The 13995-nt window shown below is 38.8% G+C and overlaps 1 protein-coding gene across 7 annotated transcripts in view; it reads right to left on the reverse strand.

The window, feature by feature from the left end:
• Positions 1-527: 527 nt before the first annotated feature.
• Positions 528-13995, reverse strand: part of LOC135163561 (small conductance calcium-activated potassium channel protein) — an 88095-nt gene continuing 74627 nt past the window's right edge. For all 7 annotated transcript variants that reach the window (XM_064123092.1, XM_064123091.1, XM_064123090.1 and 4 more), the window contains 6 exons: positions 10013-10434; positions 8205-8340; positions 7990-8100; positions 7737-7864; positions 7579-7648; positions 528-7181 (listed from right to left, as the gene is read on the reverse strand). In XM_064123092.1, the coding sequence (XP_063979162.1) occupies positions 6588-7181; positions 7579-7648; positions 7737-7864; positions 7990-8100; positions 8205-8340; positions 10013-10434 (1461 nt within the window). In that variant the 3' untranslated portion in view covers positions 528-6587. The remainder of the gene's footprint in view (positions 7182-7578; positions 7649-7736; positions 7865-7989; positions 8101-8204; positions 8341-10012; positions 10435-13995) is intronic.

The raw sequence follows: 13995 nt of genomic DNA on the forward strand, positions 1-13995 counted from the left end.
ATAGAATTCAAGATGAAATGAAATGTCTCAGAATTGTTTGTGGTTATCAGACTACTGAGTGATTGAGGAAACAAAGACAAAAGGCACATCCCCAAGTGTGTCAAAATAATTTGTAGACAATTCAATGAAGTGTGTATTTTCTTCTTCAATATCTTCATTTGCAGTAATCCCAGGCACTTCACGCAAGTAATGCTTGTTTAAACTATTTTTTTTTCGAAGTAATCAGGCGGACTAAGTTCTGTATACTTTACATAAAATGCGCATTATTAAATTTACGTGTACGCGTAATATAATGTTGTTGGTTGTTTTTTCCTTGATAATTCCATTTATTTAAACTAGTAGGAAATCAGTATTGAGTATTAAATCCTCCCTCTGCATTTTTTTTTCTTCTTTTCCCCCTTGGTATCGTGTTAGTTTAACGTTTATTACAGTATATTCTTTTATGCGTTACTTAAAACTACGTAACAGTATGTACAAACATAATATGTTTACATCAACACTTATTTACAGTTTCCTTCTTTGAGAAGTTTCTTTTTGTTTATATAGACTAGAAGAGGTTGTATCTTTGAGTAACAGAGATAACAGACTAGTATTGTTTTGTTTTTGTTGGTTTCACTCGTACTCTTTTCTCTTTACCCAATCAATGAGTAACAAGAGTGGTTTCCTCCATGTGTTTCTCGCAATTCTTTTAAGAGATTATAAATATGCTATTGAACGTAGATGTTGAATTTTTTTTGCTCTTGTTATAATCGAGTTGATGCATGAAATTGTTCTTCATTGAATGAGGAAATTAAAAAATATGAGATACGTGTTTGTTGTTTTTCAATTAATTTTCATATTCAATTAAATAATCTGATGGAAAATCACAATTTTCATTGTGTCCACTATCCCAATGAAAAATCATTCAACAGGTCTTCATTATTTTCATCTTCAAATTTAAATAAAAATTAATCCTAAACACTCAATTACACATGAACATTTTGTGCGAAATAGTGCTTATAAATGGTAATCAATCAAGAATGAGCGCTATCTGGTTATTTTATTCTCACTTCCTGGTTCGCAATGCACATCAACATTGTTCGATCACTTTCATCAGTTGAACTATTAATGCATCGCAGCCGACAGACGTTTGTATTATTTTTTATCCGAAAAATTTGTAACTGTAAAAAAATGAGGGTTAATAATTGAACAGCGCTGATATCAATTCAATGTTCATTTTCACTTGGGAAATATTGATTAATTTACTTATTCAGTTATTCCGCATGTGACTATCATAGCAGTGTATAAAAGATTAAAGCTCGACGAGCCTAAATATCGTAATTTTTTAAATTATTACTCGGATTCTGCAAACGTTCATCGAATTCATCTGGCATCATTGAAATTTTATCGTTCCTTTATACAGTAAATACGCTTTATCATTAGACATAGGCCCCGTTCTTACATTACACGCAACACAATTATTCGTAAATGAACAAGGAATGTGACTTAGTCAACTCAACATATAAAAAATTATAGAAAAAACTTGGGCATTCGATGGAAAATTTTATTGAGGTCAGCTGATTGTATTAAAAAATTAAAAGGAAATAAAAGTTAATCTTTTCTATAGAATAAATTAGATGAAGATACAATAAAATTGTTCACTGAATGCGCAAGATTTTTCTACGAAATTTTATGGATCTGTCCAATTCGATAGAACGAGATCATTAGCTTAATTCGTGCCTCGTTTTATTCATGTTCTGAGGGGAGAAATGAAACTCATGCTCGCTCTGATTTTTCCTCTCTGCGGCATAAATTACCATTGAAATTTTTGTCACAGAGCAGCGGACGCTGAACGAATGCCACTGATGGTTCCTAATTTTCGTGAGCATCATTTACATTAATTCCTCGTGTCACAGAAGTCAGTTGGCAGTACAGAATAATCTGTGTAATACAAGATAAATGGCAAACGGTGGGAGCAGGTATTTTTTGTAATTTTTAAAGACGAGATTGCTTTTGTTGCTGTGAGTCAATGGTCTTTCGAGATGCATCTTCACGAAAATTAGGAAATTACAGGCGTTTTTATGGTGTGGAGCTTTGTACAAATAAAAGCACATTTGTGCATTCGATTATTTTGTCTATTAACAGAGGTTCTTGCTGGGGATCTATTAAAGCAATGATTTTATGACATGTTCGGTGAGTACCAGGCCGCTCATTTAGGCTTTCACGTCTCATTTTCGTTATCAAATTGCCTGCTATTCATAAATGATAAGTATGCTCTTGATGAATTGATGTTGTTGGTGTTTGGAGAGGGAAATATAGACGGAGTGATTGCACACTGTTGGAATTTTCGAAGATCATTATAATTCAAGTCAACACGTGTGACAAAATTCCATGGAAATTGTTAATAGAATTTCCGTGTGCACTAGTTTTCCGGAACGTCAGTGAGAAATGTCCAATAATTTGGTAGAAATAAATTCGACAAACAGTAGAACAAGTTCGCAACATTCCAAGATTCTCCAATAAACCTAGTAAATGGCCGTAATAATTACAGTACTTGAGCCCTCCCTTGTTTCCCTCACAATTCATTGAATTCACTGTAAGTGTAGAATGCCCAAGGAATTGTTTAAATACTGGATAATACAATTTGGTACTGTTGGTATTGCCGTTACAAATGGCATGCAACACTGTTCCTAATTACCATTTATCTTCATCAGTCGATCGAAGATCGAAATCGCTGAAATATTTAACACGAGAATGGTCCCCAGTATTGCACGATAAACTCAATTGTTTAATTTAACCGCACGTAAGCAAGAAATTAAAAGAGACCTGTGTAGCTCTGTAAATTTCTGATGGGGTCGATTGGATATCGACAGTGATCGTTTTGTTTAATTTACACACGATGGGAATTTTTCGTATTGACTACTTTCAAGATTCGTTGCGCATGGAGAATGTCGATTCAGATACTGAACTGGAGGCGTGAGTGACAGTGGCATCGATTTAATCAGTGTCCTCTCATCCATCAAGTTTTTTCATTCATCTATTCTTAATCAAATCCGATAGTACGTGATTAACTTGGATAAATTCACAATTGTTTTTTCTACATAATACTCTTTGATTATTGGCACACCTATATGGCCCAAAATTATACTGCCCCTCCCGTATTTTTAATGAAATATTGGATAAAATTTTTCAGCGAGTGGAGACAATTTCCCCGGAAAGAAATTTCTCTGAATAAAATTCTTGATGGACGATGACTTTATACTATCTGTATTTTAAATGTCAAGGCATACGTGAAATGAAATTGTCAGTGTTAATAACAAGAGCAATGACTACTGTCACGACGATGAAAAATTATTCAGAGGAATTTTTTTCGAGTAAATAAACTCCGTTACCACTTTTTACATAAACTCTGGATAATTCCCTAGTCCTCAACGAATTTTATCATCTAAGTGGATAAACCTCTTCAAGCCTATTGTTGACGGCGTCTAAGTAATATGCGTCGAGCAGATTTTCTCGGTTTTAATTCGTGAATAGTTACTACCGTAAACCGAAGATTGGCATCCTAAATCAAGGATTTTTTTTCTTCTGATTATTGGATTCATTCAAATTAAATTACATGCACGATGTGCGCGTAACTCGTGCCCAAATGAACACACGTGCATTAACTATTCATCGATTGAACGTCTCATCTGATGGAACGCGCGGTAAATAATTTATTCGTCATTTAAAACTTCCGATTACTCTTGATTTTCTACTGTCTAAATCGGTATATCAACTTTGTGTTAATCGCTTGGTCATTTTTCGGAACAATTGGACGACATTTGCCGCCGGATAATACCGGTAAAGATTTCGTTATTAAAGAATTTCAGTTGTATTTTTAAATTCGAGTTAAAATTGGTAAAACTCTACGATTCATAAGTTTTCAATTTTTTTTTTCATTATTATTTTCATTGTTAATAATAGTAACAATATATTAATGAATTTTTTATATGTATAGGAATAGCAATAATCGTATTGTTTTTCGTATAAACTGGTGAATGTTACCATTAATTCAATTGGTTAATTATTATTTTTTTAAATTTATTATTAGCTGCAGAATACCGTGGAAAAATTACGGCGTTGAGATTTCAATTTGTACAGCGAATCCACTGGCTTCGTTCTCGTTCAGTTTTTCAAGACTTAGCCATTACGATTTTTTCATTTTTCGCGATAATAATGGTGTTGGAATTGTTAATCTTTAAAATTTCGAAATAACTCTCCATTAAGGAACAACCCATCAATCTCGTTCTCCTGTGTTGAGACTCATCGCTTCACTAATGAATAAATTTCCCCAGTACAAATAAAAAAATTAAAATCGACAATTCGCATCGCTGAATCGTTCTATGCAATTCTCACTGCCTAATTAGCTCCCCGATCTGCCCTCCCGAATTGATTCTCCATTCAATATCATCGGCGTGGTTGACCCGACACTTTAATGCACTTTTCAGAAGAATTTATGTTCACATTTTGTTTTTCCTATATAAAAATACTGTGTAGCTTGTATCGTGTCCAGTTCGCATTGAGACATAGCATCAGAGATGAACATAGTTGAGGGAAAATAACTACTGTTCCGTTGTTCTGTTGTGTTGAGGATTGTGTCCATTTTTGGTCCCATTTCGCGATGTCAAGCCCCCTTTGGCGAGAGTTTTTGTTAAACCAATAGCAACGGAGAAATTAATCGAGAAAATCCGGCAAAACAATCTAGGTCACCCATCTCACTGACGTTTCCGTCTATTCCAGATGGAAAAAGATGAGCAAAAAAGAAAAATTAACGGATTCATAATCCTCCGCCCCAGCCGATGAACAATGAAATCGCTTAATCTAATTCTGCTCTGCACTAAACCGCCACCTATTCGTCTACGCAATAAAAAACTTATCATTTGTCTCCTATTTTTTTTTTTCATTTTACCTATTCAACTGTACTCGAGTGAATACTACACGTCCCTGCACTGTCCCTGTACACGTGCGCCTCATTTTATGTTCTTTTCACACCTAAAGTGATAAATACTATAATCTACGGACGTTAAAGCGGATAAGATCACTTTGCATTCTTCCTCCTATTTATTTAATTTTTCTTTTACTTCAACTGTATCAATCCTGCCTATAATCACTATAAATCAATATTAATTTCATGTCCATTACCACACCAATTCTTGACAATGGCATATCCCTTCCCCTGCAATTTGAACGAACCTACTCATACCCCCCACACGAAAAAAAAACAATAATTCAGCTCATCGCATAGTTGTCTGGTTAACGCTGAATCGATATACCCGTTTAGCAGATTTACGGTGGCTAGAATTCAATCGACAGTTTGTCCTAACTATACCACTCCTTAAGGCCATCATTTAATATAGTAATTTGTCGGTTTATCTCTTACTATTCGCATAAAAACTAGTCGTTGACTAATTTCACGCCGATAAAAGGGAATTTTTATAATAAATTTAGTCATAGTCAGCAAGAGTTTTTCGAGAAAGAGAGAGAGAGAGAGAAGAGGGGAGATAAGAGATAAGTTTGTTTATAAAGATTTGCGTTAGTAAGTGAGAGTTGAAAGACAGATAGGACTTTTATTCACAACAGATCGCGAGATGATGAATATTCACGTGATGTAATTTTTCTATCAAATATATTCGTTATTTTTACGTCACCAATTTGTCTCTACTGCGTGACCCTTGGTTTATTCATGTTCCTCTAGACCACTTTTCATCGGTTACCTGTCTCCATGAATTTTTACCATTTATCCAAGTATACAAGGAAACATTGAAACTGACAGATATATAGAGACGGCATATAGAACAGTAGGATAAAGGTTGAATCGAATCGAGTACCTTAATTATTGAGGTATTGAGGCACGCAAGAATGGGCGAGAGGGGCTGATGGTAGGGAAGCAGTCCGCAGCTAGTGGAAGAGTCCGTGTATTTACAGTTTTTTTTTTATTTGTCCCTCATTGCATCCTCAACCTCTCTACTCCCCCTTCTCTTGTATCGTTCAATCCTGTGCATTAGAGAAATGCCTGCAAGACCAGCTCGTTGTGGTTGTCTCCAGAGAGGTGCACTCGTTGTCCTTCGTGTCTTGAATTTATGATCGATTGAGTGCAGTACCTGCTGCACTTACAACCATTGCCAATCGATCATCATCGATTCGTATTTATCAACAGTGAAAAATTACCGGTTTGAGCGACACGAGAGGGGGGAGACCTTGAGGGCCACAACAATCACAGAGAAGTAATTTTTTATGAGATTATTTTGTCCTGACTGGGAGGAGATGAAGTAGGAGATGCCAAATTTGATAAAAATTCAAGGAGAAAAATTTGGGAAAATTATTTCGTCTTAAATTGAATAGGATAACGTAATATTTTCCCTGAAATTTTGATAATTCTAGTATAAAGTGCTTGGAACAGAATCAATTGGTTGAGATATAGATGAGATCTATTCCTCACTCATGACAATAATTAATTCTCTGTGAAGTGGGAAACACAGATTGATACACGTAAATACCTAGAGGCCCGAGTGAAAAAGGTTCTTCATTTTCTTGATTTAATACGAGTGCTGCGGCTGCAGAGACGAAGCTCAGCTGTGTGGTGATGTATCTGAGCCCTGACTCGTGCCAAGTCCACCCATGCCAGCTTGTGTTGTGAGTCTTGTTGCTGACTGCGATGAGGTTGATAATGTGTGCTGCATTTGCTGTGGCTGTCTAGCATTACCACCTCCAGTGTCTGGTACAAGGTGTGGTGTTCTGCTTGATACTGGTGGCAGTACTGGACTCGCTGGCCATGGATGAAGGGACATTGTGCTTGGTGCACTTGGTACACTCCTCGAGTGTGGCAGTAGTGGTGAATTGGATAGGCTTCCCAGTGGATGATGAGCAGCCGAACTCAAATTTGCTGATGTTCCGACGTTTAGACTGTTGCCAATGCCACTGGCTGAGCCACAGCCACCACTGGGGGTCACTGCTAGGACAACAGCTGTGTCTGGATGGAGAAAGTTACGTCGTTGCTCCATTCGCTCGGCGTGCTGGGCCAAGCAACGTGTCAGGGCCTCTGGTAGCATCTCTAGTTGCTCTTGGAGGGATACTAATTTTTCCTCCAGACTCACTAGACGTTCCTCCAGGGAGTCCTGACGCGTGCTCATGTCCGACACTATTTCGTACACTGTATTTTGTGTCTGAGGAGGAAGACAAATTTGACAATTTTAGGGGGAGAAAAATCTCGGGAATAAATTCCTGTAAATTTCTTCATCATTCTTGAATAATTTTAAATGATTGGGGGAAGTTGGTGGAGTTCAATGACAATTCAATAGAATTGTCGATGACATTTTTTCGTGCCCATGTCTGACGACATCTACGTTCCTCCACTAGTCAAGGAGCTGCTGAAATTCAAAAACATATTCGATTCCCCGAGTCGCAGTGAAAATTTATAAATAAAATTATTTTCTATTATCATGAGATAATAATGGTGATACATTTTGTCGCACCATTGGAGATGAATTTTTTGGCTGGTGTTTTTTGGGACAAGAATGATGAATGAAATTTTCAATTTGTCAATTCCTCTCTAGTACTCACTTTAGCCATATCTGTTATTGTATTGGCATTGTCCATCAATTTTCGCTGGTCCATTTTAACTTTTCTGAGTCTGCAAACACAGATCGATCACAGATAAGCAATGTCGAAATACCAAATTTCGATGAATAAAAAGCAGATCGTTCGTATGAAATACTCACGCATAAATTGCCAGAAGAAATTTTCTCTGATGCGTCCGTACGCGACTCGGAACAACTCGTTTCGCCAAACGCGTGTGTCTGTATATGAGCCACGTTTCCCGCAGTACATTCGCTGCAGCATTTTTCAACTGAAAAAAAACCCCAGGGTGATTGACATGCGGAGGAAATCAAATTAAACTTTGAAATGAAAAAATACGGCCGATTCAACGATGAAAATGGGAGGGAAATGAAAGTGAAAAAACTATTCTCTCACTCTTTTCGTCAACTGTGTGTCCATCATGAAATTGTGCACGTGCTTCTCTGCCCTCGTCAGTTCCAATTTCCTGGAGACCACAGCGACCAGGAGGGCAGTGCAGCCAGCTCCCTGTTGAAATAGCAAAAATGCGGGGAAAATTCCATTAGCATAATTTCACTTCTTTATTCTCGCCAGGCAAATAAGAGAAATAGAAATAATTCGGAAAAAATTACCATTATACCAGTGGATACGGCAATGCCGCGTCCACAATACGTGTTAGGTACAATGTCACCGAAGCCGACGCTGAGGAACGTGATGGCTATGAGCCACATTGAGTTGAGCAGGTTTGCATGTTCCTCATCATGAAACCTGAAAGATGGTAATCAGTATGCGGCATGGTGAGCCTACGTGTATGCTTGTCGTGCTGGTAAATGCCTCATAAGGTTCAGAAATGTTTTTTTTAAATGCATAACATGGGAGAATTGTGGGGAACGCGTCAAGACGGAATTCTCCACGAGTTCAAGAAACGGTCAACGAGTGACTGGAGGGGACTAAATTTGTGGGCTTGCACGAAGCTCGAATCGAACATGGAATTTCTTGTAAGTAAAATGATACAGTTTCTGATTAGATTCGGTCAAGCGTATTTTTGTAAACAAAAAATTGTTTTGTCCGAAGGAACAACTTTTTCGGTTTAAAAAAAACTGAATTGATGTACTCAATTTTTTACTGGATTGTACGAGATCCCCTGGAGGGTGTGCTCCGAGTTTTTTCGTTCAATCTATTCAATTTGATCAGAAATGATTGCCTGAAAATATTCTGAAATACGATATATCGACCAATGAACGCTTGAGAATCGGAGAGCGATAAAAAAATTTGATAGAGGCCCTTTTCGTCTATCGTTTCGTACATCGTATATAGAAATATCCTCCATAAAAAAATTCACGATCTCGTTGAGATTTCGAAATACTCAGAAACCTGATCGCCAAGTGAAATTGACTTATCCAGCTCCTCCACTCCAGTATCGAAACGTGTAAATATGGTTCTTCCCTCTTGAGATTATTTCGCCTCTTTCCCCAGTTTCTTTTTACCGGGTGGGCTGGCCACAGTGCTCGAGGGGCTGAAATAAGAGGGTGAGAGGAGGGGGGGTGGCAATTGGCGTCAGGATATAACCCACGGATAAACCTTACAGCCGAGTGATAGAGCGATGAACGTTATTTTTCATGGGAAGTGGACTTTACCTTAACAGCTGAATTTTTCCGAGCGAAATTGTCGCATCAGAATGTTCGAAAATGACTTGGCCATGAGGTGGTGAAATATCGATATCAAGTACGGGGGTAATTCGTGACACTCTATCGTTGAACACCGTTGAAATCACATTTACGATTTGTAACGTCAGTGCAGCAGCTTGAGTTTATTGCACTGTTAAAACATTTTACCGGAAGTCGCTGGTAAATATTTCGGAAATTTATTGCGGAGTGAAACGTTTACTGAAATTTCAAGGGATTTCGTCACTGAAAAAGATCTCTGCTGAATAAATAAGGTTGTGAGGGGAGGAAGGGGATGCTGTGCTGGGAGGACGAAGATTTAAGTGCTGCGAAGGGGTAAAAAAATGAGACTCATTCGATTGTAGGAATCACGAGGCTTTCAATAGAGTATTCACAGCTCGATCGACCATTTATGGATAATGATTGGATTTGTCTCTCTCCAACGTACCTGGACAGTGGCTTCCACAGCCCTCTCCCTCACATCTTTAACTGGAGAAAGTTGAGGAGGATAAAGAGGAGTTGTTGAGGGATAAAGAGAGTGGCTCCGAAAGAATTGGGATTTTTTTTCTAGTTATTTTCCGCTCCCACGTGCAATTCCACTTGTCTGAAGGGCTTGGGAAAATTGTAGGGAAATCACCGTGGAACATCGTCTCCACACGGTTATTACATTCTCAAGGGCCATTAGCCGAATGAAAATGAAATACTCGAGGGAGTGCCAAGACCGTTTAAATGATAGAATTTAAAGATTTAACGATGAATTAAATTCGAGCGTTTACCTCTCACACTGTCGTAACGTCCACGACGCAATGATCCACAGTGATACCATGAAAACGAGGAGCACAGTGCCCGGGCATATGGTCATGAGTGTCTTTAAAACAAATCTCGTGTTAAAGTTTATGCGATTCAAGGCCCCTATGCTCCTCGATGAGGCATCTGTGAATAATTTTGAATGAAGGAGCATCACACGGCAGATTAAGTACAAGCGTAGAAACATTGGCAATGAGAGGGTTACATCGTAGGGCACCCACTGGGAGCCCATATCGCCACCCTTGTTGGCCAACTTGGTCGTCCATAGGAAGTAGTATTCACCGGGTATTGGATGTACTGCGCATATCCCCAATTCCATGGATATTTGGGATATTCGTTGCCAAGTCATTGCGATTCGCCAATCGTCGGCGCAGTTATCAATCATGAACAACTGAAACAGGTTAATGGAAATTCAATCATTAGAAAGATTAGTGCATGACAAGTTGAAGGACACGCTGTTCAAAAATTTCGTCGGAATTTTCCGTGACGAATTTCGGAAATTTTCGCTCTCTCGTCACATCGCTGAATGGAAGTTTCTTCGTCAATTTAATTTAACTAATATTGTCCGAAATTTGTGGATTATTTCTATGCACCCGCCGAGAGAATATTCAAACCAAAAATATAAGCGTCATAAATAAGATATACCACACTTGGCAAAGCTCAAAGTCGAAATGCTCAGTGAGCAGTCAGACGTGAGATGCTAAAGGCTGACTTACGTCGAAAACTTTTCGAATAATTTTCATCCTCACCCTCCGTCCCGCAGCTCCTCCTTCACCCGCCTTCACGTTCCTCCTCTTTCAACATTAAAAAATGTATATATAACTCCGTGGGGAGTATGGAATTTAGTAGAAGCATAAAACTCATAAAATTTCACCATGGGAAAACCGTTCATTTCATCCTTTACTCTTTTTTACTCAGTAACGCTAAAAACCACCTTTCTCCCAAGGCTCCCTTTGTTCGTCTCACTTCAAAGTTTTCCAGTAGCCGCTTTGGCTCACTCTGTCTCTCGCCAGCATCCCTTGGCTTTTCTCCCGCCCATTCTCTCCTCAGCATCATCCGAGGAAACTTCTCAGCCTGGTATACCCTCCCCAGCACTCCGATAAGACGCACACGGCACTCTCGAGCCAAAAAGGAAATACAAACAAGTGAATCCCGTGTACTTTTACCCACTTTTTCACGACTTTCGGTATTTTCGCAGCTGCAGAATGATAGTGTTGGTCGTTATCGTTGAAAATAATATAAATCATAATGTCACCTCGGGTGGATACTTCAGGGCTGTGTGAAAACACCAGGTGATTGCGGTGATTTATTCGTTGAGTTTATTTTTCCCGCGGTCGTCAACTGGACGAGTCATTTTTATCATTTTCCATGACTTCCAGGAAATTCGAGATGTGAACTTTGAAGGAGAATATCATCTTGGTGGTGGTAGAATTAATCAGGGTATTGTAGCATTTTTTTAATCTGGAATTTAGGTGGAAATTGATTGAAAACTTGAAGCGCTATTTTATTTAGTTGAAAAGTTCAACAACTTTGGTTATGAAACACTTTGGAATTACAAATTTAACGTCCTGCTGGTCTTCAGTTTGACTTTTTTTCCTCATTCTTCATGGCCTTCGATATCCCCCCAATGCGGAAACATCGTTATCCGCCTTAATACATTAACATCCTTTCCTTTACGCCTTCCATCCCCCACATCGGCTGGAAGGAGTGAACCCTCTAGGGCAAGCACGAAACGGGGAAGTTGAGTGGAATTGACCATAACTTCTTCATTGATATTCTTTATGATCCTTCTACCAGAAGTGAGTTATGGGAGCTATCTCCTTGGTTGAAAGTTTTCTCGACTTGTGTACAACAACTTTTGGGTCGAATGAACCATCTAATTCTGAGAGAGACCGACAGTCGATGTCGACAGAAGATCGAGTCGGTTTAACCGTTTTATTTTCCCGAGACTTCAAAAGTCTCTTGAATTACGGAATTTATTAATTTAATTTGTTTACAGGTGGAAAATTAAGAGAAAAACATTTACCAGTGCGTCTAAAGGGTTTGGAATTTTTTCTAGCGCCTTTTATTCGTTTAATTTGAAAATCGCAGATCTCTGGAACTGATCAAGGCCCTCCTGAACATTTAAAAGTTTTTCTTCGCGGACTTTCCTCCACTTTAGGACTCTTCACGGGCGCGACGATAGCAATAATTTTTTCCGTCGATTTTCCGGGTCTTCACTTTCTCATCGCATCACTTTCTAAAAATGTGAATAGACCTGGGACTTTATAAAATCACTTCATATAACCGCCGAGTATATAAACTATGAGAAATTGCAGCACTGACGACGCTGACGTTCCAGAAATGGAATTAGTTTTAAAACTCTTCCCCCATCACAAACCCTCGCGAGTTTGGTAGAACAAAGTTGCCAAAGTTTTTACTGGAAAATAATAAAAATCATCGGTCGAAGATAGCGCGTCATCGACAATGAGATTCATCTTTCCTTTTTGTTTCTGGTTAAACGGGCATATGGAAAATTCATCCAGCTGTGAATTCATTGTGCCAACAAAAAGATCATCGATGAAACCAGCTCGTTATAGAGAATAATAATAGAATAATGGATAATAATTTTCAATAGAATTCTTTCCCGATTGTTTCCATTAAAATAGCAAATTGAGTTCAATCGAAGCGCGACGAGCAATTCGATGAAAAAATCCAGTGGTTTTTGCACGGGGAGAGGGTGGGGAAGGGCGAGGGAAATTGATACAGCCGCGATAATTAATTTTGTTCAACGGAGGTGAAATTTTTTCTCTTCAACGGAATATTTTAAAAACTCAGGCGTCGTTTAAGAGCATATCTGCTAAGCGCAGTGTATCATGTCATACATTCCTAATAGTATTATACTCAGTTCCTCTAATCCGTAATAGAAGCGAAGAAGAGATTCTAAAAAAATCAGTGTTAAACACTCAATACGTGAAATAAAAATACTCTCACTTCCTGATCTGAATTTTTCTGATTCACCAAAGAAACAAAAAAATCGTTGTCGCTACGGGCCGAATTCCCAGTCGTGAAAATTCCCCTCTCACGATCGCCGGACAATATTTTTTGACACTGATCTGACTAAACTTGTCTTTTACCCCTTTTCCGTGCCATGTAGTCCGTTATTTCATGGGACGATGAAGAAATCACCAGCCTCGCATGACAACAGTCACATAAAATATTCTTTATTGCATAATAAATTCTCCTGGCAGTTCCGTAAAATTTCCCCTGATTTTTAAAATACATTTTATTCAACTTTTCTCACCCCGTCCATGTAGCGCTGGTAATTTGGGATTAAATTACGAGTAACTAGGGAGACCCACGGGGGAATGTGCTCGTAAACCTACCTGTCCAAAAACACGTACTTATCTCCTCCCGACCCTCCACTGAATCGGCTGTAATAGCCTCGTAAAGATTCAAAATCCCACCCACGGGCCCTCGGGCACGTGCTGACTTTTGTCCAGTCGCATACCACCGGGATTTTACATTAACTGCATGGCTGTACTTGTGGCTGACACATCCCGCACCACTACTACTGCCACCGCTACGATTACACCCGCTGAATACGCGTGAATGTAGGCGCGATTCAGTAGGTACGCGCGAGAGCGTTGATGCGTTTAAATTTTCAATTTCATAACTGGCTGCGTCATTCTGGTTGAGATTTCCCCGGAGCCGTGGAAATTGTTCCTGGGCGATTATTCCTATTTGAGACGTTGAGGTACAGTAAAAAAAGGCATCAAGGGCGGTTAAATGGCCAACCCAAAGGCCTCCCAGGTGTTTCTATATTTTCTATTTTAACCAAAAATTTATCCCCCCTCTCCTCTCTGCGCTCATAATCGTAAAAATGAATGATAATGTAAAAGTATGCATCCCGTTGATAAGCTGTCTGTCCCCTCCTCCCCGTCAATCGATTGCTCGTGTCTCGTTGCTGTTA

The sequence above is a fragment of the Diachasmimorpha longicaudata genome, chromosome 6, assembly GCF_034640455.1.
Source record: "Diachasmimorpha longicaudata isolate KC_UGA_2023 chromosome 6, iyDiaLong2, whole genome shotgun sequence".
NCBI classification, from domain to species: domain Eukaryota; kingdom Metazoa; phylum Arthropoda; class Insecta; order Hymenoptera; family Braconidae; genus Diachasmimorpha; species Diachasmimorpha longicaudata.